At 47.6% G+C, this 27023-nt stretch overlaps 1 protein-coding gene across 2 annotated transcripts in view; it reads right to left on the minus strand.

Annotated features, from left to right (window-relative positions):
• The window catches only part of XPO6 (exportin 6), a 102352-nt gene extending 97990 nt beyond the window's left edge, over positions 1 to 4362 (minus strand). For both annotated transcript variants that reach the window (XM_068244191.1, XM_068244190.1), the window contains exon 1: positions 3355 to 4362. In XM_068244191.1, the coding sequence (XP_068100292.1) occupies positions 3355 to 3357 (3 nt within the window). In that variant the 5' untranslated portion in view covers positions 3358 to 4362. The remainder of the gene's footprint in view (positions 1 to 3354) is intronic.
• Positions 4363 to 27023: the final 22661 nt, after the last annotated feature.

Raw genomic sequence — 27023 nt, forward strand, 5'->3', positions numbered from 1 at the left:
CGCACAGGGTCGGGGGGGGGGGGCGTGCGGCGCGACGGATAGCGGCGATCGTGCGCGGGGCGGCGGCGATCAGTGTGCTGGCGCAGCTAGCAAAGTGCTAGCTGCGTCCAGCAAAAAAAAAAAATTAAACAAATCGGCCCAGTAGGGCCTGAGCGGCACCCTCCGGCGGCTTACCCCGAACTACGTTCGGGGTTACCGCCAAGGAGGTTAGATCTCTGATTTACATTCTGACATTTTTACTGTTGGCAGGTGATGTAGCTGCTGCATGCTTTTTTGGCAGCTGTAAACAGCCATTTCCCACAATGCAGCAAGGTTCACAGAAAGGAAACTGCCAGGAGTACCACAGTCCTCAGAGTTTCTTGTGGGAGGGGTTTCACCACAATAACAGTCATACAGCGCCCCCTGATGGTCTGTTTGTGAAAAGGAATAGATTTCTCATGTAAAAGGGGGTTGGGATAAAGTTCAATTCTTGGTCGGAGTTTCTCTTTAAAGCAGACCTGAACTCAGAAATTCCCCTCTCCTCTAAAAGCCAAGCGACAGCATAATAACCTTTAAAGTGAACCAGAGATGGTTCACTAGCGCTAATTTATACTCTACTTGGGCGTCCTCCAGCTCCATAAGTACCGAGGCCACCCGTGCCGTCCTCTTCGGGCCGTTAAACCGCTATGACTCCTGGTAAGCCTGGGCAGTCGCGGCTTTCTGAGCATGCACGGCTCAGCTGCGCGAGCGCCCCTTGTTGTGCTCCTGTCCCAAAGAGCGTTCTGCGCCTGTGCAGTAATATGAGCTGAGCCGTGCAAGCGCAGCCTGGTGGCAATTGCCCAGCTTCCTGGGAGCCGTAGTGCCAGTCCGGAGGGACTGAAGAGAACAGCAAGTGAAGCCACAGTGCGTATGGGGCTGGAGGAAGTTGTATTCAGCATTGCTTTTTAGTAAGAGGGCTTTTCGAACTCTTTTAGCTCATACTTATACTTACCTAATGGTTTTGGGTCACTATGCGCTATCCGGGTATTCTGACCTACACTAGTGATGGTAAATAAGGTGCAAATAATTCCAGCTTATGTGCAGGTTTCACGTTAACTGGGTTATCCATGTGTACTTCCTGGCCATTTCAGTTGTCCCAATTTAAAGTGTGACATGATCACATGGCTACAACCAGCCAATCAGACGTGTACGAATCGAGTGACGCTCCATGAAGTTTGCAGTAGAGAGCTGGGTCTGAGCGTCAATCCTGTAATGCATGAAAGTTTTTTCTTTTGTATAAATAACGAAAAATTTGTGCTGAACATGCTCGAGGGACGTGAACACAAAAAACTGGAAGGCTAGGTCCACACTACGCTGGATGAAGAATTATGTGTTCACAGGATATCCCAGGCAGATAAGCTGTGCCCCATGGCAGCGCCCATCGACTTATTCACATTACATATCAATATGCATCCGGGCTGCCACTGCCATTCTGGTCCACCGCCGCTGGGCTCCACTGCACTGGATAAGGGCTGGTATAGAAATCAGTACCAGAGGCAAAGGCTCCCATTGGATTGCAAAAGACCAGCCTCCCTTCTGTTGCACTGCTGTAGCCTCCAGTCGTAGCTTCAACTGGGACCAGTTAGAGCCTAGTGCATGCGCAGTTCTCATCCACAGAACCCAGTGTATCGCCCCCACATGGCTGTGCACAGGAGCCGTGTCCGAGTGGGCACACGCAGTTTGAAAACTATTGGAACAGTGCATGTCCAGGACAATCCTGGCCCGTGACAGCCGTCTTTGACTGTGTACAGAGCGGATGGACTGGGCACACACATTAGACATCTGGAACGGAGGTACAGTGGCAAGACTGAAAGGAGGCCGGACACAGCAAGGAACCTGGAAATGTCAGGAGTCATCTAGGTTAAGTATATTTTTCAACAAAAAAAATGCCTGAAGGACTTCCCTTCCCTTTTCCCTGGGCCCTTACCAAACACTGTGCCAATACTGAACCACACCAAGCTCTCCAGGCTGCAGATATACTTGGAACCCTAAAGGGGCCATCCATCAGGCGACTTGGCGGCTAATCGACCATCCGATTTGATTATAATGAAATTAGATGAAAAATCAGTGCTGCCAAGTGTATGAAGATCGACGACTCGACCAATTTCAGGGCCGAAATTGGTCGCATTAATCGGCCGGTCATAATGCAAGATGTAGGGACGTTGTGGTTGGTCAGGTGCACAGCGGTAACGGCGAGCGATATCGGAGCGAGCTATGAAACCCCTGCCGCTGTTCCCCCTAATGGTCAATGTGCTCCCCCCCCCCCCCGATTAGGATTTAAAAAGGCAGGCATGCTGAGATCCTACTAGGCAAAAAGCAGTATGGGTCATGCCACTGTATGCACCTGGCTCAGCAATGCTGCTCCCAGTAAAGTACTGTACACAGAAGTACATCTCCATTCAAAAACAATTGAATGAAGCCCTAGTCTCAACCACAAGAAAATTCACCTGGGTGCACGTTTTACACAACATTGCACTACAGGTGCAATTTTGGAATGCACAACCCATAAAGTGTTGAGAAAGAGGTGGAGCAATAAGCACCACTCTGCACCGCCTTTGCTGTGAACAGGACACAATTATTGCTAGTCTAGGTGTGAATGAGGCCATCATTTAATAAACATTTTGGTGGCATACAGGCTTTAGCCAATATTATTGTGTGGCTTAGGGTACAGTATTCTTGCCTTACAACGTAGCACTCATTCATACTACAAGTATTGCCAAGAACATTAGAAGTGAATAGGCTACACTGTCCGATGTTCTATCTCACTGTGAAGCAGTGTGTTGCGATAATGCACTGCTGCACCCATTTTCGGCAAAACATAACACTGATCCATTCACTGTAGATAATACACTGCAATTATGTTTCATTATGTGAATGAGGCCTGGAATCCACTAGAAATCGCTGCAGCGCTGTGTGCAGCGATTCCTAGGGCAATTGTGCTTCTGACTACCTTTTTAAATAAAAGTTATTATACTTACCAAGTGTCAAGATGTCCGGCTTCCGTCTGTAGCCCAGCCCCCTCAAGGAAGGTCATAGATGTATCCTGTGTCCAAGTCCACCGGCGCCGATTTCAAATGCATGCCCATCAAGGTCTACATCAAGTCTCCATTGCAGCTCACACACACACAATGCATGTGTTACTCAATGTGCACAATGTGAATCAGCAATAAGGCGTATGTCCTAATTAACAATCATGCCTAATGGACTGCTACGCCTATGGCCAGCTTTAAATATATCATAACCAAATTAAATATCACTTTTTTTCTTCAGGATTGTTGTACTTCTGTATGTTTAACAGGCAGCAAAATATGTCAATGAATTGAAACCACTACTCACCATATTTTTTGCTTTAGGAGTCACTCCAGGTTACTTGATGCCACTGTCACCTCCGTAGCTCATGTCAGACCACCAGCCACCTGTGTGCCCTCTCAACCCCCCATAAAACACATTGAACTTTTCAAATCTTAAAAAATAAAAAAATGGCACAGCCTGTACAAGCAGCACCCAAAAAAATCAACGGTGGCCACCAAAAAAAAAAAAGTTTTATCTCATTCTCATTTATAATAAAATAAATCAATATTCACATATAAAACTGGCATCAACAAAAGAGGGGAGGCCTAGTGTCACCCTAGGCAGGGAACTAATCTATTCCACCATACCTCCTGCCTAGAGTAATCAACAGACAGAAAGTGCAGCTTATCAGTACTGTCTGATTTATGTAAATAAAAGCAAAGGAAACAGATATTAGCAATCAATGTAGCCTGACGGGCGCAATCAGCTTAAAATTATAAAAAAAATAGGAAGTGTACTATAAATAAAAGGTCAAAACTGACAATTGGCACATGAGCCTTTTGGGGGGTTTCACCTCAGAGGAGGCACTGCTGTGACACTAGGCAGGGGGGCTGCAGGACACAGCATGTGTATGGGGTATCTGATGTCTATGTACACAGGCAGGATGGGGCTGTGTGACTGTAAGTGAATGGGGAGTTCTTCTATATACAGTGAAGATCAGGTGAGTGGGGGGTTAAAATAAGCAGACTCTATTAGCTGAGGTCCAGCACACAATTGGCACATGTGCCTCGGGGGGTCGCTGTCAGGTTCGGGGGCCACACCCTGTTAGAGATGCCTATGGGGGGTCGGAGGTCAGCCTCCACCACTCCCCAGGGGGCCTCTTTCCATTCCGTTTTCCGGTTCCGACTGAGCTAAGGAGAGGGGTGGTCTGTGCAACCCGATGGCTTCCTCTCGTCGCCTCTTCCTCGTTAAATGACAGCGCCGTACTCCCCGGCTCCACCGGAAGTCATCCTGGCCGGCCCGGGAACGGAGCCAATCAGATAACGGCGAACAGCCCAGTCCTCCAATCAGAGAGGAGAAAAAGCGCAGCCTCCATATTGGGTGGGGAAAAGCGCTGTTCTGGCCAGCCAATGGGCGACTGAAAAGCGGGACCGCTGTGGCGTCATGTGACTCGCAGTGCCGCCCACCGCAGCCATATTGGTAGAGGAGTGAGATGATAGGATTCCCTGTGTAATCTTTGAGCTGCTGCTGTTGCTGGAATGATTAACAGTAGAGATGGGAAGTTCGGATCTTTTCAATGATCCGGATGATTCGAATCGGATCATTGAAGAGATCCGGATCTTTGATCCGAATCTCGGATCATTATACTACCGGAAGCATTCGGGGGTGAAATGAACAGCAGGACAGGTCTGTGGACAGGAGAAGGGGAGGGGGTGGACACACAGAGAAGGGGAGAAGATGCACAGAGGGCAGGGAGTGGACAGAGAAAGGAGGAGGGACGAGCAGAGAGCAGAAATGTTTGCACGTAATACCCACATGCTGAAGTCATATGCTTTACATATATTTCACCTATATGTTCATCTGTACACTTTGAAAGAAAAGGTCGCACAGTGAAAGAAAGCATTCCCAGAAGATAAGTGCAGCTGTTTAGTGCCGAGTGCAGGAGGATTATATTGCCTTTCAATCACACTGTCTGCAAAGTTACTGAGCTGTGCTGAGCTGAGCCAAAAGCTTCCAATGTGTTTACTGTGCAGCACTACGGAACAGACAGCCTATAATGGGCAGCACGTTATAGCCAGTATGTGTGCTCTACACATATCTGGCAGTGGCACCCATGTCCCCTCTCTCTCATCTACCTGTCTCCCTGCAAGGCTGGCTCTCATCCAACAGAGCGATCCATCTCTGCTCTCTGCTTCCAAGACCCCGCTACCCGCTGAGAGGGGGCGTGTCGCTCCTGGCCCCGCCCCTTTTGCGATCCGAATCGTTCATTTTGATGATTCGGATGATCGACTCATAAAATAGATTCGGATCAAAGATCCGAATCGTTCATGATCCGGACAACACTAATTAACAGTCATGCCTGGGGAGTGGGGATGGCATCCCAGGCGCGTGTCTCATTTACATTAAAAAGGCTCTGACTACATTTTGCTACAAACTTTTATCACAAATGTAGGGAGTGCAGCATGATCAAGCAATGTTAAGTGTTAAAGAAACTCTGTAAGGAAAAAACTGTGTGGGGGATACTTAGCTCGGGAGACGGAAGCATCAGGGTCCCAATGAGGCTTCACCTTCTCTGTAGTTTGGGGGAATCTAGCGCTGGTTACCTCGGAAGTCCCTGACAAGGCTTGACAAGCGTGCGCAGGCGAGGGCAATATTTACCTACCGCGATCCTGTACAGACGCACTAGCGGCTCTTCCTTCGGGCTAAGGCAGAAATAGCGGAGCATGATCGAGCCGCTCTACTGCGCAGGTGCAAAGGACTCGCGCCTGCGCAGTAGAACGGATACGATCGGGCTCGGCTATTTTTGCCTTAGCCCGAAGGAAGAGCCGCTAATGCGCCTGTGCAGTATCGCAGTAGGTAAATATTTAGCTCGCCGCTGTTCGGGGGGGGGGGGGGGGGGACACAGCTCTGGATTGCCAAGAAACCAGAGGACGCAGGAAGCCTTATTAGGATCCAGAGGCTAACCCCCCCCCCCCCTCCCCCCAAGTAAGTATTCCCCTGACGGGTTTTTTTTCGTTACAGGTTTTCTTTGAAGAGAATCTGTACTCTAAAATTCTTACAATAAAAACCAGACCATTCTATTCATTATGTTCACCTGGGCCCCGCTGTGCTGTTTCTGCCACTCTCTGCTGCAATCCTGGCTTGTAATGGCCAGTTTTAAGCAGTGTTTACAAACAAAAAACATGGCTGCTAACCAGCATGCGATAGGCTGAGAGAAGCTCAGTCTGTGACTCATACAGAGCCTGCAGGGGGCGTGGAGAGGGTGTGTATAGCTTCTACCTATCACAAGCAGAGCAGCACATTCCTGCCTGAGTGCCTGAGCCCGACAAAGCTGACAAAGGAAAGATTAGCTTATATACCAGAGATAATACAGCCACTGTGCAACTAGGAAATGTTGCAGTAAGACAGACCACATTAGAACAGGTATAGGAACTTATAGGATAGAAGAAATAAGGCTGAAAATGTTGTTACAGAGTCTCTTTAAGATAAGTATTAGATGTAAATGAGGCTAAACAGCAGGAAAAAAATAAACATATACTCACATATGGATAGGGAAAGCTCTGGGTCCTACAGTGGCTTTCCGCTCCTCTCCTGGACCCTTAGTTCCAGCAATGTCACCCCATTAGTAGTATCTGACCGCTTGGTCAAATGCTGCTCTTTTCCACTGCAGGAGGCTTCGGAAGTCTTCGGGAACCTAGTACTAGAGGCTCCCCTGGCTACCTATACTAGGGTTCACATTGTGTGTAACAGGCACTATACAGATATGTGGCTTGGCTGTAGCTGAGGGTAAATAGTGATCAATGAAAGGGGTGGAGCAATGAATGGTCAAGTGGCTCCTGGCAGGTGGGGTAAGTGATACAGCAACAAGTAGTCTGTCTGTGTCATTTTGAGATAAGAGCCTGTGCTTCTATTCATTTTTCAGTATTGTGCATCATTGAAAATGCTCAACGCGCAAGTGTGCTTAACCGCTTCTGGATTCTTGCCACACATATCTACGCTACTGAAATCTTCACTTGCAGATCAGGGGCGTAGATATGCGTCTTTGTCGGTGTACCTCGCTGTTGCCGATTACGCACACCTGCATGTCTCCGTTGACATTTTATGAACCTGAAGATACATAATTAGTTACCTTAGGGACTTTTTAATATGTCATGAGGGCTTGTAATTATTAATATAGTACACTAGATTCTTGTCCAAAATGGCACTAAACAGTTCCTTCTAGCCTGTGTATGAGGCTTTAACTAGAGGTTCAACGTTTTATATTAAAGATGGAGTTACCTGAAGCACAAGATCCACAAAACACCCCCCCTCCCCCATCCCCTCCTTTCCCCTAGGGTGGCAGGAGAGAGAATAACATAATTATAACATGATCCCTGGCATTGCGTTTGGAAGATCGGCTTTATTGGAACATCTGTGCTTTATATTAGTAGCTGTGAATATCCTCCTGTTACTTCTGCTAAATCTAATCCTGTGGCGCTTTTGTTTCTGTTGAATATTCTCCCACAACTTTGCTTGTTCCACATCTCTCGCTATTCTTGTCTTTTCTTGCTTATGCTGGCAGAGAGAAGTAACAGAAGCTGCAGAAAGGACATACAAAGCTTAGCATGCAGCAGAAATAGAAGTAAAAAATTTGAACTTTTATAAGAATAAGAAGGCAGAAATTGATAAAACAAAACACTAATAAAAGCAATAAGGCCTCTTTCACACAGGCTTATAAAGGCAGTAAATCCACCGCCTGTCAGCTGCTCCGGTGCATCGGCCAGGCGCTTGCTAGTGCTCAGCATGGTCGGCGCAGAGGTGGCCAATGAAATCAGTCACATCTGAGTGCGGCCACGTTGCCTTGCTGCACAATGGGATTTAAGAGCTGACACTACGGAGGTTACAAATGCATTCAGCTGCATTAAATTAAAGAGAACCCGAGGTGGGTTTGAAGAATATTATCTGCATACAGAGGCTGGATCTGCCTATACAGCCCAGCCTCTGTTGCTATCCCAAACCCCACTAAGGTCCCCCTGCACTCTGCAATCCCTCATAAATCACAGCCACGCTGCTGACAAACAGCTTGTCAGAGCTGGCTGTGTTTATCTCTATAGTGTCAGTCTGCTGCTCTCCCCGCCTCCTGCAGAACTCCAGTCCCCGCCTGCATCCCTTCCCTCCCTGCTGATTGGAGGGAAGGGACGGGGGCAGGGACCGGAGCTATGCAGGAGGCGGGGGAGCAGCTGAGACTGACACTACAGATGTAAACACAGCCTCACAGCATGGCTGTGATTTATGAGGGATTGCAGAGTGCAGGGGGACCTTAGTGGGGTTTGGGATAGCAACAGAGGCTGGACTGTATAGGCTGATCCAGCCTCTGTATGCAGATAACATTCTTTAACCTCCTTAGCGGTAACCCCGTGTGTGACACGGGGTAAGCCGCCGGAGGGTGCCGCTCAGGCCCTGCTGGGCCGATTTAAATAATTTTTTTTTTGCTGGACGCAGCTAGCACTTTGCACTTTGCTAGCTGCGCCAGCACCCCGATCGCCGCCGCCGCCGCCGCGCGCCCGATCGCCGCTATCCGGTGCAGCGCGCGCCCCCCCCCCCCCCCAGACCCCGTGCGCTGCCTGGCCAATCAGTGCCAGGCAGCGCCGAGGGTTGGATCCGGAGTCCCAATGACGTCCCGACGTCGCTGACGTCGGTGACGTCATCCCGCCCCGTCGCCATGGCGACGGGGGAAGCTCTCCAGGAAATCCCGTTCTTCGAACGGGATTTCCTGATCGGAGATCGCCGAAGGCGTTCGAAGCGGGCGGGGGGATGCCGCTGAGCAGCGGCTATCATGTAGCGAGCCCTGGGCTCGCTACATGATTTAAAAAAAAAAAAATTTAAAAAAAACTGCTGCGCTGCCCCCTGGCGGTATTTTTCATACCGCCAAGGGGGTTAAACACACCTCAGGTTCTCTTTAAAGCACATCTGACCTGAGGCAAAGCAACCTTAGGTAGCACAGAGGTATGTTCAAGCTGGATCCACATACCGCTGTGCGTTGTGCATTCCTCTCCTCGTCGCCCTGGTCCCTGTAATCACGCCTTGAAAAATGTGACTTGTCGCTAAAGTCAGGACAGGAAGTGGCAGGCTTGCTGCAGTGTTTCCTCCAATCATCCTCCCATTCCCTCCTCTTCCCACCCCATTCACTCCCATTAAAGTATCTCTGAATCAGGGGAAAAAATTAATGAGATGGGTTAATTACCTCCTCCTGAGTGTCCAGATGCTGCTAGTTGTCCTTGGGGTCCCTTCTGTTTCCTGTACCTGGTCCTCTAATTATTCGATGGGAAACTTCAGTCAAATACCTCTTCCAAAGCTCCCCCAAGTGGCAGCAAACAATTGAGAACTGTGGAGGTGCAAGTTCTGAACCACGCATGCACAGTGACAATAAACACACAAGCATTTTATTTCACTGATTCAGACAATCATTCAGTCATTTTTTCCCCTGATTCAGGGGAAGTGAATAAAGATGGGAGGAGCAGGGAAATGGTGGGTGATTGGAGGGAACACTGTGACAAGCCTTTCTTTTCCTGTCTGAAAATTTGACTTTAGTCAAAAGTAACATTTATCAAAGAGCCATTATGGGGACTAGGCGGAATGTAGAGAAGAAAGGATCCAGCATGAATTTCTGTGCTTACCTTAAAGAGAATCCGTGACCAACTTCATCCCAGTCAGTAGCTGATACCCCCTTTCCCATGAAAAATCTTTTCCTTTTCTCAAACAGGTCATCAGGGGGATCTGTATGGCTAATATTGTGTTGAAACCCCTCCTACAGTGTGATGTCAGGACCATGGTGCTGACATCACACTGTGGGAGTCTTGTTGCATTGTGGGAAATAACAGCTGTTTCCAACTGTCAAAAAAGCAAGCAGCAGCTACTTCCATTGACATCACCTGCCAGCAGTAAAAATGTCACCAAAATGTCAGAATGTAAATCAGGAAGAGGAAAGATTTTACAATGGGGAAACACTGACTAAATCATTTATACATAATTATTGTAGAAATGAATCACTTTTGTTATTTTCACTGGAGTTCCTCTTTAACCACTTAAGTACCAGCGGTCTCTGCCCCCTTAAGGACCAGAGACCGCTGGTACAATAACGACGGAATCCCGACGAATCGCCATGCATACTCGCTGCAACCGCCGTCACTGCCGCACCAGGGATCCTCCTGATATCTACTCTGCTGTCTCTATGACGGCAGTGTCAAGTGAGCCGGTCAGGAGCCGCTTTTATTGGCTCCTGACCGTGTCTAAGCCAATGGGAGCAGCTTACATTGATAGACATGGCATGGAGCCAATGAAATCGCGCTCCTGACGACTCACATGGATCTGCCGTCATAGAGACAGGCGGAGCCAGTGAGTTGCGGTGAGAGACGTCGGGTTTCAGCGGCGGGGAGCGACGGAAACGGCGGATGCGTGCTGCGGCGGTGATTGAAATCTATGCCCTGCAGCCAGGTGACCACCAAGACAGGGCGTAGATTTCAATAACCAGTGACTGTTACTACTGCTAGTAGTCTAAGTAGCTTTGCCTTGGGTCAGGTATCCTTTCAATCATCCATGCAGGTTAGATTAGTCTGGCTCCATAAAACAAAACAGAGCATAGGCACACTTTGCACTGCAGTGCTTCAGGATGTGTTCAGCATTGGCATTTAGGGACATAAAGAAATTCTCTGTACATTCATCATGGTAGATCATTCTTGCTCACATAAAGATGAATATTGGCACATACTATACTTCTGTTTTAAGAAAGCACATTGATATTAAAGGGTATCTGTAGGGGAAAAGTGCCTGTATGGCAGGCATGTCCAAAGTCTGGCCCGGGGACCAAATGTGACCCGCCAAGCCATTTCTGGTGGCCCCCAAAGCTCTCTACAATTGCTAATTCCATGCGGCCCACAGGCGTAGCAATCACCCCTGCGACCCCTGCCATCGCAGGCGGGCCCAGGGGCTTTGAGGGCCCCTCCACCTTCCTCTTTCCAACCGCAAGTGCAGCAAATTAGCAAGACAACCTCCCTGTTCGCTCACAAAAGCCATTCCCACCACCTCCTCCCACCAGGCAGAGTAGCGGGAGCATTTGTAATTTTCTCCTGCATCTAGACACTGCTTCACAGCAGAACACTCTCTGCTGCCATTCGCTGGCTCCCAATCACGTGACCTTTATTGGGTTCGGGGACCAAGGGGGCCCCATGTCATCATTTTTGCAGGAGTGCTCTATTAAGTCTAGTTACGCTCCTGCACAGGCCGTAGCTATGGTGCTGCATGCAGGGAGCAGAAGCCACTGATTAGCAGCTACCACTATGCCAGCAGCAGCAACAGCCACTTATTATCAGCTGCCACTGTGCTAGCAGTAGTAACAGTCACTGATTAGCATCCGCCATTGTGCTAGCAGTAGTAACAGTCACTGATTAGCAGCCACTACTTTGCCAGTAACAGTAACAGCCATTGCTTAGCAGCTGCTACTGTGCCAGTAACAGAAGCAGCCTCTTCTTAGCAGCTGCTACTGTGCCAGCAGCAGTAACAGCCACTGATTAGCAGCTGCCACTGTGCCAGCAACAGCCACTGATTAGCAGCTGCCACTGTGCCAGCAACAGCCACTGATTAGCAGTTGCCACTGGGCCAGCAACAGCCACTGATTAGCAGCTGCCCTGTGCCAGCAACAGCCACTGATTAGCAGCAAAAACGTTTGTTTACCTTCACTAGTTCAGCCCCCTAGCACTAAAGAATGGTGATATGGCCTGCTCTATGGGGTACTCACCTCAGGAGGGGGATGCCTCTGAAACCTGGTGAGATTTCCCCCCTCCTCCTCCAGTGGCTCACTCCATAGTTGAGACCCCTGAAAATCTTGTCAACAGCTGACACATGTGCAGTAGCACGGACCCGCTTGATTTTCTCTGTTTTCCAACTGAGCCCGAGCAAGTGCATGCTACAGCGCAGTTGCAGTGTGGCTGCGCTTCAGAGGTCTCATCACTGAATCGGCCTAGCTGAGGATCCGGTGGCTTTACCCTTGCGAGGTAAGTATTCCAAATTGCCTTTAAGTCAATCTCCCAGGTTTACTTGAAACATATCCTTTTGGTCTCTTACAAACTTGCAGTGGTTCCAAGTCACCATGGGCTTTCTGGGTACTCTGTAACAAAATTACATTTGCAAAGTGTCCTTATTTATCTTCTGGGATCGCATAGCAATAGGTGTTGCAGAGGTAGCGACCACACCTGGGCCAGAGGGGCCCTCCTTCAACCACTTTATTAGCTCTTTATTGGTGCTAAGATGGTAATGATCACCTCTATATGTGCTTTGATTTCAGTTGTAACCATTAATAGATTGCTCTCCTCCCCAGCTTATCCCTCTCTTACACTGCAGATTTTGGTGCTCCATATTAATTATTATGTACAAAGCGCTAGAGGCCAGGGCATACGTTACATAAAGGTGCAAGGAAAAAAGGGCGTGGGGTGAACCTGAAATAATATTACTGATATTTTATTACAAATAAACTTAACCCTACACTCACACAGAACCCTCCCCCTCCGATGCCTACCCCCTAAGACCCTTTCTGACACCTAACACTAAGACCCCCCTACCTGACGCCTAACCCTAAGACCCCCCTTCCTGATGCCTAACACTAAGACTCCCCTTACTGACGCTCAACCCTAAACCCACCTTCCTGACGCCTAACCCTAAAACCCCCTTCCTGACGCCTAACCCTAAAACCCACCTTCCTGACGCCTAACCCTAAAACCCCCTTCCTGACGCCTAACCCTAAAACCCCCCTTCCTGATACCTAACCCTAAACCCCCTTTCCTGATGCCTAATCCTAATTCCCCCTTCCTGACGCCTATACCTAAATCCCCCTTCCTGACGCCTAACCCTAAGACCCCCCCCCCCCCTCCTTCCTGGCGCCTAACCCTAAACCCCCCTTCTTGACACCTAACCCTAAAACCCCCTTCCTGATGCCTAACCCTAAAACCTCCTTCCTGACGCCTAACACTAAAACCCCCCTTCCTGACACCTAACCCTAAGACCCCCTTCCTGATGCCTAACCCTAAAACCCCCATTCCTGAAGCCTAACCCTAAACCCCCCTTTATGACGCCTAATCCTAAACCCCCCTTCCTGACGCCTAACCCTAAACCCCTCTACCTGACGCCTAATCCTAAACCCCCCTTCCTGACGCCTAACCTTAAGACCCCCTTCCTGGTGCCTAACCCTAAAACCCCCCTTCCTGATGCCTAACCCTAAGACCCCCTTCCTGATGCCTAAACCTAAGACCCCCCCTTACTGATGCCTAACCCTAAGACCCTACTTACTGATGCCTAACCATAAGACCCCCCCTTCCTGAGGCCTAACCCTAAAACCCCCCTTCCTGACGCCTAACCCTAAACCCCCCTTCCTGACGCCTAACCCTAAAACCCCCCTTCCTGACGCCTAACCCTAAAACCCCCCTTCCTGACACCTAACCCTAAACCCTCCCTTCCTGGTGCCTTACCCTAAGACCCTCCTTCCTGATGCCTAACCCTAAAACCCCCCCTTTTTGAGGCCTAACCATAAACCCCCCTTCCTGACGCCTAACCCTAAAACCCCCCTTTCTGACGCCTAACCCTAAGACCCCTCTTCCTGATGCCTAACCCTAAATCCCCTTTCCTTACGCCTAACCCCAAGACGCCCCTTTTTGACACCTGACCCTAAGACCCCCTCCTTCCTGACGCCCAACCCTAAGACCCCGTTTACTGATGACTAACCTTAAAACCCGCTTCCTGCGCCGCAAATAACGTAAATTTAAAAAAAATATGTATTTCTAAAACAATACATTTTAAAATGATAATTTTCAAAAAGGTTATTCTAAAAACGAACTATTTATCAGGCACCAAAATTTTTGCTTTTGGCTCCCAATAGCCAATATTTTGCATTAGTGCCTATTGGCGCCCAAATAGTCCATTTGCTGCAGGCGCTCAAATTTCCTGCTTCCCGCTAGAGGGGACCCAATCTAAAACTGATTAGCAGTTGCCACTGTGCCAGCAACAGCCACTGATTAGCAGCTGCCACTGTGCCAACAGCAGCAACAGCCACTGATTAGCAGCTGCCACTGTGCCAGCAACAGCCACTGATTAGCAGTTGCCACTGAGCCAGCAACAGCCACTGATTAGCAGCTGCCACTGTGCCAGCAACAGCCACTGATTAGCAGCAAAAACGTTTGTTTAGCTTCACTAGTTCAGCCCCCTAGCACTAAAGAATGGTGATATGGCCTGCTGTATGGGGTACTCACCTCAGGAGGGGGATGCCTCGGAAACCTGGTGAGATTTTCCCCATCCTCCTCCACTGGCTCACTTCATAGTTGAGACCCCTGAAAATCTTGTCGACAGCTGACACATGCGCAGTAGCACGGACCCGCTTGATTTTCTCTGTTTTCCAACAGAGCCCGAGCAAGTGCATGCTACAGCGCAGTTGCAGTGTGGCTGCGCTTCAGGGGTCTCATCACTGAATCGGCCTAGCTGAGGATCCGGTGGCTTTACCCTTGCGAGGTAAGTATTCCAAATTGCCTTTAAGTCAATCTCCCAGGTTTGCTTGAAACATATCCTTTTGGTCTCTTACAAACTTGCAGTGGTTCCAAGTCACCATGGGCTTTCTGGGTACTCTGTAACAAAATTACATTTGCAAAGTGTCCTTATTTATCTTCTGGGATCGCATAGTCCTAATCCTAAACCCCTCTTCCTAACGCCTAACCTTAAGACCCCCTTCCTGGTGCCTAACCCTAAAACCCCCCTTCCTGATGCCTAACCCTAAGACCCCCTTCCTGATGCCTAACCCTAAGACCCCCCCTTACTGATGCCTAACCCTAAGACCCTACTTACTGATGCCTAACCCTAAGACCCCCCCTTCCTGAGCCCTAACCCTAAAACCCCCTTCCTGACGCCTAACCCTAAACCCCCCTTCCTGACGCCTAACCCTAAAACCCCCCTTCCCGACGCCTAACCCTAAAACCCCCCTTCCTGACACCTAACCCTAAACCCCCCTTCCTGGTGCCTTACCCTAAGACCCTCCTTCCTGATGCCTAACCCTAAAACTCCCCTTTTTGAGGCCTAACCATAAACCCGCTAGAGGGGACCCAATCTAAAACTCGCACTAGGGCCTGGAACTCCCAAACTACGCTACTGTCTGGGGAATATTGATTATTTCAGGTTTTAAATATGTTATAAATCCAGAATGAAGTCATGAAATGGTTGCTGGAGTCAATTCTTGGAGAATAAAAAAAGAGATACTAAAGTAGATACAAGCTGATCTATCCACTACTTATGGCATTCTTCTCCCAACCGTCGGAGGTCGTACAGAAGTGACATTTTTGGGTTTTGGCATAATGGAGCTGGGTAAGTATTGCTTTATTTCATGCACTTTGCGTCCTATGAAAGAAAGCTCTTCACAAATGTTGTTATTCAAAGCAGGGCGAGGAGAAGTGGAGTGGTTTTATTATCTTATTTCTACTTCTGCAGTGCGATTGATGATTACGCTGAAATCAATTTAGTTCTGAAAAGGAGCTTGTTTTTATGTTGCAGAATAACTAAAAACCTGTCCTAGAGCGGAGCTTCTTAAGAATCATACAATGCCGGGAATGGTGATCTTCTTTGCTGTGTTTTTCACTTTTGTGAAGAAGAAAGCAAAAAGAAAGGGTCTGCACAAAAAGCTATGTCTAAATTCATTTGATTTGGTCATTTAATAAAGACCCACATACAAGAAAGGAGGGGCTAATCATTCTGCTTAGGGACCATGATTTTAAATGGAATAGCAGGTGCTAAGGGGAGTGGTCAAATTTACATATAAACAGTCATTAACCCTCTGCATTCATGACACTCACATCAATATGTAACGCTAGTAGCATTAAAAACAACTAGGTTGCAAAATGATGCGATTGAAGAAAGGGAACGTTAGCTTCTTAAATGGATTGCATGCAATAGCATTGTGTACTAGACCCTTACACCAGCGATGCCCATTAAGGGTAAGGGTCCCTTTAACGGGGAGACCTCATCACTGGTGTAAGGGTCTAGTACACAATGCTATTGCATGCAATCCATTTTGGAAGCTAACGTCCCCTTTCTTCAATCAAATAATTTTGCAAGCTAGTTGTTTTTAATACTACAAGTGTTCCAGTATAATGTGAGTGTCGTGAATGCAGAGGGTTAATTACGGTTTTTGTTCATAAAGACCCATTCTCACCAAACTCAAATGCAAAAAAAAAAGTATGGAAACATTAAAAACAGAACAGTTACAGTCTAAAAGGCAAAAATTCACATATTATGCTGCAATAAATAAATGGAGATTTTCTAGAAGATAAGCATCCGGCTCCTCAAAAGAATAATGCACTGTGATCAATGAGATATTCAAAAGTATATACTGTATAAAATGCCAGGCTGTAATATGTCTTATAGGGTTCAGACAAGGAACATACAGAAAATGTGTCTCTAATGCAGTAAAAATAAATAAGTGCGTATCAGTGAAATTGTCATGGGCCACACACACATGGGCCCATCATGGGCCACACACACACACACACACACACACACACACACACACACACACTCACACACACACACACACAGGGCCGGGCCGGGCCGAGGCATAGGCTGGAGAGGCTCCAGCCTCAGGGCGCAGGGTAGGCGGGGGCGCAGAATTCATTCAGCTGTCATTCCTAATTGTGTTTGAAGCAGAAAGAAATAAGAAAAGGGGATACATGACAGTGACTGCATGCCAGATAACTAGATATTAAGGTGTTGGGGAGGTTGTGGGCCCTGTGGCGCCTCTTAGTCTAATAGCAATCAGTGTGTGACGGCTGGGGTGGCAGGGATGGAGGGGCGCACTTTGGTGTCTCAGCCTAGGGTGCTGGAGGACCTTGTCCCGGCTCTGCGCGCACACACACACACACACACACACACACACACACACACACACACACACACACACACACACACACACACACACACACACACACACACACACACACACACACACACACACACACACACACACACACACACACACACACACACACACACACACACACACACACACACACACACACACACACACACACACACACACACACACATATCTTGGGCCTGATTCACAAAGCGGTGATAACTCAGTTATCACGCCTAAAAGACTTTAGGCGTGATAACCTTTGCACTGCTGAGTTAGCACCGTTTTGTGCTCTTTATCGCGCGCAAAGTCCCGCGCGCAAAGTTTTGCGCACGCAATCGCGCAATTCCGCACGCAGCGCCCATAGGGTTTAATGGGCGCATCGCGGGAATTTCGCGCGAGTTTCTATTTATCACGCCTAAACTGAGTTTAGGCGTGATAAAGGGCTTTTTTTCACAGGCGTGCAAACACTTTGCACCGCTTTGTGAATCAGGCCCCTTGTGTTTAGCCAGCTATGCACATCTTCAACCCCCTTAAAGAGAAACTGTTAGAATTGAACTTCCTCCCAATCAGTAGCTGATACCCCCTTTCCCATGAGAAATCTTTACCTTTTCTCAAGCAGATCATCAGGGGGCTCTGTATGATTTTGTGGTGAAATCCCTCCCACACTGTGATGACAGCACTAAGGTACTGACATCACACTGTGGGAGCCTTGTTGCATTGTGAGAAATAACAGCTGTTTCCAACTGCCAAAAATGCAAGCAGCAGCTACTTCCACTGACATCACCTGCCAGAAGTAAAAAATGTCACCGTGTGATAAATATCAGAATGTAAATGAGGGAGAGGAAATATTTTACAATGGGCAAACACTGACTAAATCATGTATACATAATTATTGTAAAAATGAAGCACTTTTTTATTACATTATTTTCACTGGAGTTCCTCTTTAACTCCACCCACCTGGGATCCTTTCCCCACCTTGCAGAGTAAGTGCAGCTGAGCAGTGTAATATTCACCTGCTGCAGTGTTGGGTCAGGTTTCCTTTTCTTCCCTGCAGCCTCACACTCTATGCAGCATGCCCGCCTCACAGTCCCGTGAAATGCATCAGGAGATGGTGGTAAGCCAGCATAGAGCTTGCAGCTACTGCTGCTGTGGAGAAGAAGCAATCTAATGCAACACTCAGGCAGGTAAATATAAGATTTCTCTGATGCTCTAATTCTGCAGAAGAAAGAGGAGGAGCTGCCCCCCTCCCAGCAATCGCAGGGGTTGCAGGGACAATTGCTACGCCACTGGTGCGTACATACATGAAATTATGCTGTGCACAACAATATATACAGCTTTAAGAGCATACAACAGTACATTTAAAATGGCAGTGGCCAAATTTTGCCACAGGGTGAAGCCGAAAGACAGCTCACCCTTTGCCTGCTGAAAGTCCAGGGTGCCGCTAATGCTATTCCTCCTCCAAGTTGTTGCAACTCGCGGGGCCATGTAATTTGGGCACTGGCTATTGCCGGAGGACGAATTAGCTCTTTTTCTCTACTTTGAACTCCGGCAATATTCGGCACCCCAAATTAGTCACTGAGTGAGTGCCGCTATAGCTATAATTCTCATTATGGCCTATGGTGATGCCCAAAATTAGCTCTCGTTTTAGGAGGCTTTAAGTGCATTTAAAGAGAGAGTCCTTAGTGTTGATGAGCAAAAGAATTGCACATGATTGGCACAAACACTCACCAGGAAGGCTTTATTCACATCTAAAATCGCAATTGCTGAGGTCAGTGTTTTGCGATTTTGTGAGGGATCCCCCCCCCCTCGCGATGCTTACCTGCACGCTAAGATTTTGTGTAAAGTGCTTTTCTAAACGCTTTTGCAGAGCGATTAACTCTTTCACCCGGAAATTAATAAATACAATGTATTTATTCATGAAAGCGCAAATGCAATCGCCGAACAAACCGATTTTGTGAGCGTTTTTCGTTTTTCCTATGCCTTCCATTGTAGCAAAATAGCTCTAAAAATGGTACAGGCAGTGCATTGCTGAGCGGAAAGCAGACGAAACGCGCTGATATAAACTATCCCATAAAGATTCATTGCACAAGCGTTTTTAGGGCGATTTTGAAAATCGTTGGCGCTTAAAAATAGGCGAAAACGCACTAGGTGTGCACGAGTCCGAAGGAGGAGGTATAGGACCACAACAAGCCTCATAACATGGCCTGACAGGTGTGGTGGGGATGAACCGCTTCATCAGAAGCTGATACTGTGAGTTTGTGTTACAGTTTTCAACCTCTTGCCATCTGCGTAGCGCCAATTGGCGTGAACGTGGCGGCAGCCCCAGGATCGCTCCATGCCAATTGGCGTAAAGTCCTGGGGCGGGGTTTTGCAGGAGATCGTGCACGCCGATATGTGTGCATCTCTGCTCCAATGATGGAGCTCCCTTGTGTGCTGAGTTGTACGGCCCTGCAGCTAGCTCTTAAAGCTAATATTTTTTTTCAATTGATAAAATAAGTAAAAAAATTGGAGAAAATAGTTCAAAACTTAAAATACAAAGTAACATCTTTTTTAGTGAATAAGACAAATAATAAAATAACTCAAAGGCGAACCCCGGGTCAAAAGTAAAATACTTAGCTGAAGCACAGGTACAAAATGAGATATTTACCTAAAGAGAGGTAAGCCTCAGGATCCTATTGGGACTTCCCTCAGTGCTCTAATGTCCCCTGTAGCTGAGCATGGCCCCCCCCCAGAAAGATTAGTGACAAGGCATTGTTACTAATCATATCAGGGCCGCACACCTTCTCCTCCTATAGTATGGTTGCTTGTGTACAAGCAGCTCCATGCTACAGCGCATGTGCGTCCGTGCTTGCGCGGCTCTGGCACGTCAGCGCTTGTAACAGAGGAGGAGCGCTCAGTGACAGGAGACATCAAAGCACAGAGAGAAGTCTCAGTAGGATCCTGAGGCTTCCCTCTCGTCAGGTAAATAACTTATTTTGATCTCAAGCTTAGGCTCGGAATTACTTTAAAAAGAGCCCTAGGTGGGCTCAAAAAAAAGTAGGCTACCTGATCCAGGGGCTGAGTGAATTAGGTAGCTGCAAAAAACGCCGCTTGTGACCTATATCACGACGCTGAAATGAGACATTCATTCTCACATTCAACATGCAGGGAGTCTGGAGAGCGCCGGGGGGGGGGGGGGAGAGAGAGATGCCCAATGGCAGCTCTGGAAACCCTGCAGGAATGCCCCTGGTGGGCGTTTTGAACAGGGAATCCCTCTCCCCTGTGTTTACCTCTGAGATAGTGACAAATATTGTCGCTAATCTCCAGGGGCTATAGCATGGGGGGGGGGGAGCGGCAGTGGAGGGACACAGAGGCATATTATAAGGCAGAGAACATGACTCTGTGTCCAATCTGCCCACCTCGGGTTCTCTTTAAAGTGGCACTGAAGTCAAATAAAAAAAATGAGTTTTACTCACCTAGGGCTTCCCTCAGCCCCCTGCAGATGATCGGTGCCCACGTAGAGTCGCTCCGATCCTCCTGGACCCACCGGCGGCCACTTCTGGTTTTGCTTTCAGCCGCCGACAGGCTGGGAACGCCAGTGATTCTTCGCGTTCCCAGGCACAATAGCGCCCTCTATGCTGCTATTGCGGCAAGGCCGCCCCACCATTGCCGTAAACTAACCTCAGAACATATCCAACAAGAGCTTGTCAGACATGTTCACGTGGACACAAATCTCGCTATGTACGATTGCAGCCATACAGGGCAGTTTCTAGACTAAATTGCGCCAAGGGCGAGGGAGTAATAATTGCGCCCCCACTCCCGTAGATTCACGAACCCTTGGGGCCTGATTCACAAAGCGGTGATAACTCAGTTATCACGCCTAAAAGACTTTAGGCGTGATAACCTTTGCACTAGCAAAGTTATCACCGCTTTGTGCTCTAACTCGCGCGAAGCTACCGCGCGTACGCGCGCGCAAAGTCCCATAGAGCTTAATGGGAGCTTTGCGCGAAGCGCTGGGTGCTGCAGCGCGCGGAAAATTCGCGCGAGTTTCTTCTTATCATGCCTAAACTGAGTTAAGGCGTGATAAAGGGGTTTTCACTCGCGTGCAAACACTTTGCACCGCTTTGTGAATCAGGCCCTTACTCTTTAAGGACAGTCACACAGCCACAGGTCACAAGTAAATCTGCCTGCTTACTAGTGACCAGCCGCTCATCCAGGAGGAAGCAGGGACCAGGAAAACACACAGGTGAAGAGAGCCCAGAAAGCCAACTCCTCCATGGGCGCTGCACACTGACAGCCTGCAGTACCGCTACAGGACATTCAGGTGTCATCATGCGGTGGTGACGGGATGATGACTTGACGTCGGACCCAGGCAGCCTAGGAGGAGTCAAGGAAAATGATTGCGCTGGTAATCTTATTCTTCCATTTTGCTGCACCGTGCGTCACCAGCTCCCTAGCGGTTATGTCCTTCTGCCTGCACCCCACTTCTTCTACTTGCTGGCCTTTGCCCAGGGCAGTCGCCCTGCTCAAGAAATGGCCCTGCAGCCTTACTGAACCTGCGGGAGTACAGGAGTGCATGAAGCTGCTGGTATACGAGCAGCTTTGGCCTACTGCACAGGCACATCCGTACTCACACAGGCACATTATGGCCGCGATCGTGACTGAAGAGCAGCCCAGGTGCAAACTTGAAGAGGGTTTTGTGCAGCGGCAGTGGTCAGGAGGAATATTATTATTATTTTTGGTATTTATGTAGCGCCGACATCTTCCGCAGCGCTGTACAGAGCATATAGTCATGTTACTTACCTGTCCCTCAGAGGGACTCACAATCTAATCCCTACCATCCTCATATGTCTATGTATGTATCATGTAGTGTATGTATGGCAGTCTAGGTCCAATTTAGGGAGAAGCAAATTAACATATCTGTATGTTTTTTAAGATGTGGAAGAAAACCGGAGTGCCCGAAGGAAACCCATGCAGACACGGGGTGATAATACAAACTCCATGGAGATAGTGCCCTGGCTGGAATTGGAACTAGGGACACAGCACTGCAAGGCGAGACTGCTAACCACTACGCCACCATGCTGTCTGGATCCAGAGGTTTCCGGATCCAGAGGTCAGTATCTATTTTATTTCATGTGGTCTCAAAACTCACTTTTTCCAGACAAACAAATTTTACCATAGGCCTTTCCATTTTATCCTCTGGCCAAGTTGTGCTCCCTACTAAATACTGTATAACCTAAAAACACAGTGCCTCTAGGTACACACAGTATACATTACCCCACCTCTTGTTTCCCCCTGTATGCTAGCAAGGGCAGGGCTCTCTTACCCTTTTGTGTCTTGGAAGTTGCTATACCTTTTGCTAATCATGTTACAATTGTCACTCTAATTACTATGATGTCTACATATTCTGTATTATGTACCAACATCTGTATTTTGTGTATACCATGTCTGTGTTTTTATATACTCCATGTCTATTTCTTAATCTGTACAGCGCAATGGACCGCGTTGGCACTTTATAAATCAATCTATATATATAATAGAGTAAGTGCCTCAACCTTCAAGCAAGAAGAAGAAGCAGTAGCGCCCTGCCCCCAGGGCCAGTCCAAGCAAGAAGAAGGGGCTGGTCCAAACAAGAAGAAGAAGTAGTGTCAAATCAAACCAAGGGCAAAGAGGGATAGTTTGCATATTCAGTAGCAGTGCATTGTGGGTAACCACAAATGTTCACTTATAGCTGAATTATTGCAGATTTGCTTCTGTTGTAAGAAGGAAAATTACACCAAGCTTTGCTTTTTTTTAGTAGGAGGGCTTTTTGGTCTCTTTTATCCTCCTATACATTCTTAGTAGTTTGGGTCACCCTGAGCTGCTTGGTTACTCTGTTGTACTGGTCCAAGCCCTATCTCGTACAGTCTTATCAATCCCTGCTATGTACAGATGAGAGCCAAATGTCTGAAATAGGCTGTCACATGTGGGTTTGATATGACTGTGTAAAACTTAAAGCTATAGGCTTGCTTGATTTACCAAGGGTGAAAAGGAATTATTTGCATATTTAGTAGCAGTGCATTGTGGGTAACCACAAATGTTCACTTATAGCATATTTCCTTCTGTTTTAAGAAGGCAAACTACACCAAGCTTTGCTTTATTTTAGTAGGAGGTCTTTTTGGTCCATTTTATCCCCCTATACATTCCGAGTGGTTTGGGTCACCCTGAGCTGCTTGGTTACTCTGTTGTACTGGTCCAACTCCTATCTCATACAGCCATATCAATCCTTGCCATGTACAGTTGAGGACCAAAAGTCTGAAGCAGGCTGTCACATGTGGGTTTGATATGGCTGTGGAAAATGTAAAGGTATAGGCCTGCTATACACCAGTGCTTATGGACGCTTGCTTGGCTTACTAAGGGTGAAAATGAATTATTTGCATATTTAGTAGCAGTGCATTGTGGGTAACCACAAATGTTCACTTATAGATGAATTATTGCATATTTCCTTCTGTTTTAGGAAGGCAAATTACACCATGCTTTGCTTTTTTAGTAGGAGGGCTTTTTGGTTCCTTTTATCCCCCTATACATTCCGAGTGGTTTGGGTCACCCTGAGCTGCTTGGTTACTCTGTTGTACTGGTCCAAGCCCTATCTCATACAACGGTATCAATCCCTGCTATGTACTGATGAGGACCAAAAGTCTGAAACAGGCTGTCTACATGTGTGTTTGATATGACTGTGTAAAATGTAAAGTTATATGCTTGCTATACACCAGCGCCTCTGGATGCTTGCTTGGCTTATCAAGGGGGAAAAGGGGTAAGTTGCATATTTAGTAGCAGTGCATTGTGGATAACCACAAATGTTCACTTATAGCTGAATTATTGCAGATTTCCTTCTGTTGTAAAAAGGCAAATTACACCAATACAGTGTGCGGCATTGCAGGAAGTGACAACAGTGGAATGCACAATGGAACACGGAAGAGCTGCCTCTTACTAATAGTGGCGGCTGCTACTGTGCTTAAGCAGGAGGGGGAGGTTCCTGCTGAGCTTAAGCTGGAGGGGGAGGGTTCCTGTTGAGCTTAAGCTGGAGGTAGAGCACACATGGGGGACCCAGTTGAGGGGGGTCCAACCCCCCTCCCCGCCGCTGTGCCCAATACCCCCTTCCTGCCCTCTACCCTCTTATGCGGCGTATGCTACGCCGCGGGTCGGCTAGTACAGTATAATTTTGTTATAGTAAACCCTGGTGGAGTAAACATTCAGGTCAAGCACCATTAGAAGTTTATGGAAGTTATGCCTGGTATTGTAAACTCTGATATAATAGTAGTAGCAGTGGGGTATTGTACCGTGTTAGCCATCAGTAAACAGGATTGAAGCCCGACGAAGGCTGCCCAGGTGAAAGGCGCAGCACAGACCATTGGGACAGGAAGACGGGGCCAGTCAGCTGGGTGGGCGTGTGCGCGGGTGGACGGGCGCGCGCGCGTGTGCACGTGCGGTGGTAATACACTAGAGCCCGTTGTTAAACACTCTAAGGTGGCTAGTTGTGATATAATAGAACTTCTATTATAGTAAATCTGTTTTCTGGCCCATTCGGTATTCTGTATCCGGCTGCAGTGCAGTGGGCAGGTGCATGCGTCATACGTCAATCGGAGACCCATGACCCATGGTCGGTGGGCAGGCTGGCAGCCACTTGTAGCCTGCTCGCTATCTGCACACTATGGGCCTGCATGGATTACCTCAAAAGCACCAGCCGGTGAGACCTACGTTTCCTGTGTACGCTGCTGCCTGATTACTGAGGAAATTGCCTGTCATCTGTGACTTGCTTGTGCATGGCTGCAACGCTACAGCATCATCCAGGCTGCACAGAAATGTGGACAGAGGAGCACACTATCAATACTGTATCTGAACTAACTGGTAAGACCTATGCTTCCTGTGCAAGCTGTTGTGTGATTATTGCATGCAAATCCCTGCATATTGAGCTGTTTTTATTTAGTTTAGACGCTCTCTGTGCTCGCTTGCTGAAGCATTGAAAAGAAAAAATGACCCCAATTTTTGACTGAATTAACATACAGTACTATAGTATGCTGTATGTGCTTGAGTATGACTATTTCTGATATAGTAAACTACTTTTCCCAGCCCCTTGGCGATTACTATAAGAAGCTTGTACTGTAATAATGATGCCTTTTCTGCTAGGGAGGGCGATGTATTGTGGAATGAGTAGGGGGCGGTGTTGGATGCCTGTACATCAGGAGGTGGGCTGTATGTTAGGATGGTTTCAGCTGTTGCCTCAGATATGTGACATTCTTGTGCAGTCCCCAGGCTTCTGTCATGTTACATCTTGCTCTAGCATTGCTCTCCCCCTGTGCTCAGCACTCGCACAACTGCCGCCAGCCAGTGGGAATCAAAGAATGGCATGCCTAGCATTGTTTATTTGTCCTGAATGAATATCTGCATCAGTGTGATGGAAAGTTTGTCATTCTGGTGTATGACACTTTATTATTCAGTTTTTATATAGCGTTGACATCTTCAGCAGCGATGTACAGAGTACATAGTCAAGTCAATAACTGTCCCCCAGAGGGGCTCACAATTTAGCCTCTACCATGGTCATGTGTCCATTGTCTAGGCCAACTTACCAATTTTTTAGCTCAGCTGTATGTGTCAATTAGATCTAATCTGACAGTGCAGGCCATGCTGTCAGTCATAGTTGATTCTGTTCAAAATTGGATGTTCTGATAGGTTCAGTCAACACAAATAAGCATATATAAATACTAATGAAATACTATGCATGGATTTCGATAAATGTCTCTTAGGGCTTGTTCACACCTAGAGCGGTTTTTTTTTTTAATGCCTGGCTATTTTTTAAATCGCCCTAAAAGCAGTTGTGCAATGATTCCCTATGAGTGTTCACATCTGAGCTGTTTGATTCCGATCCGAAAGCGCTGCCTGTACCATTTTCGGGACGATTTGCCTGAATGGAAGGTACAGGGAAACCGCAAATGAAAATGCTCTTTATAGCATTTTCCCCATCGCTTTCATGAATACATACAATGGGCTTGATTCACAATACGGTGCTAACTGTTAGCACGCTGTGAAAAGTGCTTCACGCAAAATATCGCGTTCGCGCGTTAACACAATAAATGCGCGTTATCGTGCAAACGTGACTGTTAATGCGCGACCGCGAATTTTTGCGCGCGATAACAGTTTTTTGCGTGAAATCCATTTTTTCACGCAAAAACGCGCTAAAACGTGGGAAAAGCTGTGCTAACAGTTAGCACCGTTTTGTGAATCAAGTCCATTGTATTTATTCATTTCCGGGTGAAAGAGTTCACTTCCTGACTGACGTTAGGAAGTAAAAAAACGAATCGCTCTGCAAAAGCGCTTTACAAAAAATCCCTAATGCACAGGTAAGCGCCAGGTGACGCTAACCCCCCCCCCCGCCCCCAAATCGTAAAACACTGGCATCAGCGATTTATGATGTGAACAAGGCCTTAGGGAGGCAGAGCAGAGTTTGGTAATAATCTAAAGACATCTCTAAACATACTGCCTATATACCTGTATTCCCTGCCTAGGGAATATCACTGAGAATACAGCAATCCTTGTTGCTAGAGAGCAGTGACTTCACTGAGTACATAGCCAGAGAGCAGTGACATCACTGAGTACATGCCCACGTTACGCTGGCAACCACGCAGGGGGCATATATGCGGATTGAGGACAGAGGCCAGAGCCAGCGGCAGACATGGACAGGTAAAGTAAACTGTACTGGGGGCACATTTTACATTAGGGGAGACAGCGCCAGGGGTTCCATCGCGTTCATTGCTTGTCCGGATATCGCATATTATTATAGCATAATAACCTTGAGGCCCTGTACACAGTGGTCAGCTGCATTGCAGAATAATTCTGCATGTCAACTCACTGCACAAACACAATCCTATGGGGCTGTCCACAACTCACTGCACAAACACAATCCTATGGGGCTGTCCACAACTCACTGCACAAACACAATCCTATGGGGCTGTCCACAACTCACTGCACAAACACAATCCTATGGGGCTGTCCACAACTCACTGCACAAACACAATCCTATGGGGCTGTCCACAACTCACTGCACAAACACAATCCTATG

Source organism: Hyperolius riggenbachi, chromosome 7 (genome assembly GCF_040937935.1).
Source record: "Hyperolius riggenbachi isolate aHypRig1 chromosome 7, aHypRig1.pri, whole genome shotgun sequence".
Taxonomy (NCBI): domain Eukaryota; kingdom Metazoa; phylum Chordata; class Amphibia; order Anura; family Hyperoliidae; genus Hyperolius; species Hyperolius riggenbachi.